The sequence below is a fragment of the Mandrillus leucophaeus genome, unplaced genomic scaffold (assembly GCF_000951045.1).
Source record: "Mandrillus leucophaeus isolate KB7577 unplaced genomic scaffold, Mleu.le_1.0 Scaffold55, whole genome shotgun sequence".
NCBI classification, from domain to species: Eukaryota; Metazoa; Chordata; class Mammalia; order Primates; family Cercopithecidae; genus Mandrillus; species Mandrillus leucophaeus.
In genome coordinates, this window is record NW_012105919.1 from 2,919,902 (window position 1) to 2,921,141 (window position 1,240).

Genomic DNA, 1,240 nt, shown 5'->3' on the forward strand with positions numbered 1-1,240 from the left:
AGGAGGCTGAGGTGGGCAGATAACTTGAGGCCATGAGTTCAAGACCAGTTTAGCCAATGTGCTGAAACCCCATCTCTACTAAAAATACAGAAAATTAGCCAGGCATGGTGGCAGGCGCCTGTAGTCCCAGCTACTCGGGAGGCTGAGGCAGGAGAATGGCATGAACCCGGGAGGTGGAGCTTGCAGTGAGCTGAGATCTGGCCACTGCACTCCAGCCTGTAAAAAAAAAAAAAAAAAAAATGTTAATCTCTCAGAATTCGAAGTTATAGCTAAAATAATTACCTAGAAGAAAAGGGAGCTCTATTGACCAAGCCAAAAATATCTCATTGTATCATCATGACAAATTTAAAAGTAATTCATAGAATTATTTCACCATTTATAGGTAACATCTGTTATTTGTTTTGGAGACTAAGTCACTAAAAAGTTCAAATCCAACACAAAGAGAAATCACTCACCTCTGGAGATTTCTGTATATTCTGGAATACAGCATAGGCAATAAGTGAACTTGAACCTATAACACTGAGAGATTTAGAAGATGACTGATCATTAAAGCAGGACAATGGAGTGCCATGGTTTTTGTTATTAATTTTGGGATTTTTTTTTACAGTTTTATTGGCATGATTGATATAAAATAAACTGCATTAAAAAAAATTTTTAGACACGGGGTCTTGCTATGTCAGCCAGGATGGAGTGCAGTGGTGCCATTATAGCTCAACGTAACCTTGAACTCCTGGGCCCCAGTGATCCTCCTGTCTCAGCCTCCTTAATAGCTAGGACTAGAGGTGTGCATCACCACAACTGGCTAATTATTTTATTTTTTGTAGAGGCAGGATCTTGCTATGTTGCCCAGGCTGGTCTCAAACTCCTGGCCTCATGGGATCTTCCCACTTTGGCCTCTCAAGCACTGAGATTGCAAGTATGAGCCACCATGCCCAGCCCTGCACATATTTTTTTATTTTTATTTTTATTTTTAGAGACAGGGTCTCCTTCTGTCACCCAGGCTAGAGTACAGTGGTATAATCACAGCTCACTGCAGCCTCCAACTCCTGGGCTAAAGTGATCTTCCCACCTCAGTCTCCTGAGTAGCTGGAACTACGGGCATCTGCTACCATGCCCAGCTCATTTTTTAAAAATTTTTTGTAGAGACAGGGTCTCACTATGTTGCCCAGGCTGGTCTCAAACTCCTGGGCTCAGGTCATCCTCCTGCCTTGGCCTCCAAAAATGCTGGGATTACAGGCAT

General features: G+C 42.6%; 1 protein-coding gene across 4 annotated transcripts in view; it reads right to left on the reverse strand.

Annotated features, from left to right (window-relative positions):
- Positions 1–1,240, reverse strand: part of TMEM116 (transmembrane protein 116) — an 83,738-nt gene that overhangs the window by 59,300 nt on the left and 23,198 nt on the right. For 3 of the 4 annotated variants that reach the window (XM_011997895.1, XM_011997894.1, XM_011997892.1), the window contains one exon: positions 456–519. The exons of the other annotated variant lie outside the window; for it this stretch is intronic. In XM_011997895.1, the coding sequence (XP_011853285.1) occupies positions 456–519 (64 nt within the window). The remainder of the gene's footprint in view (positions 1–455; positions 520–1,240) is intronic. 4 annotated transcript variants of the gene reach the window in all.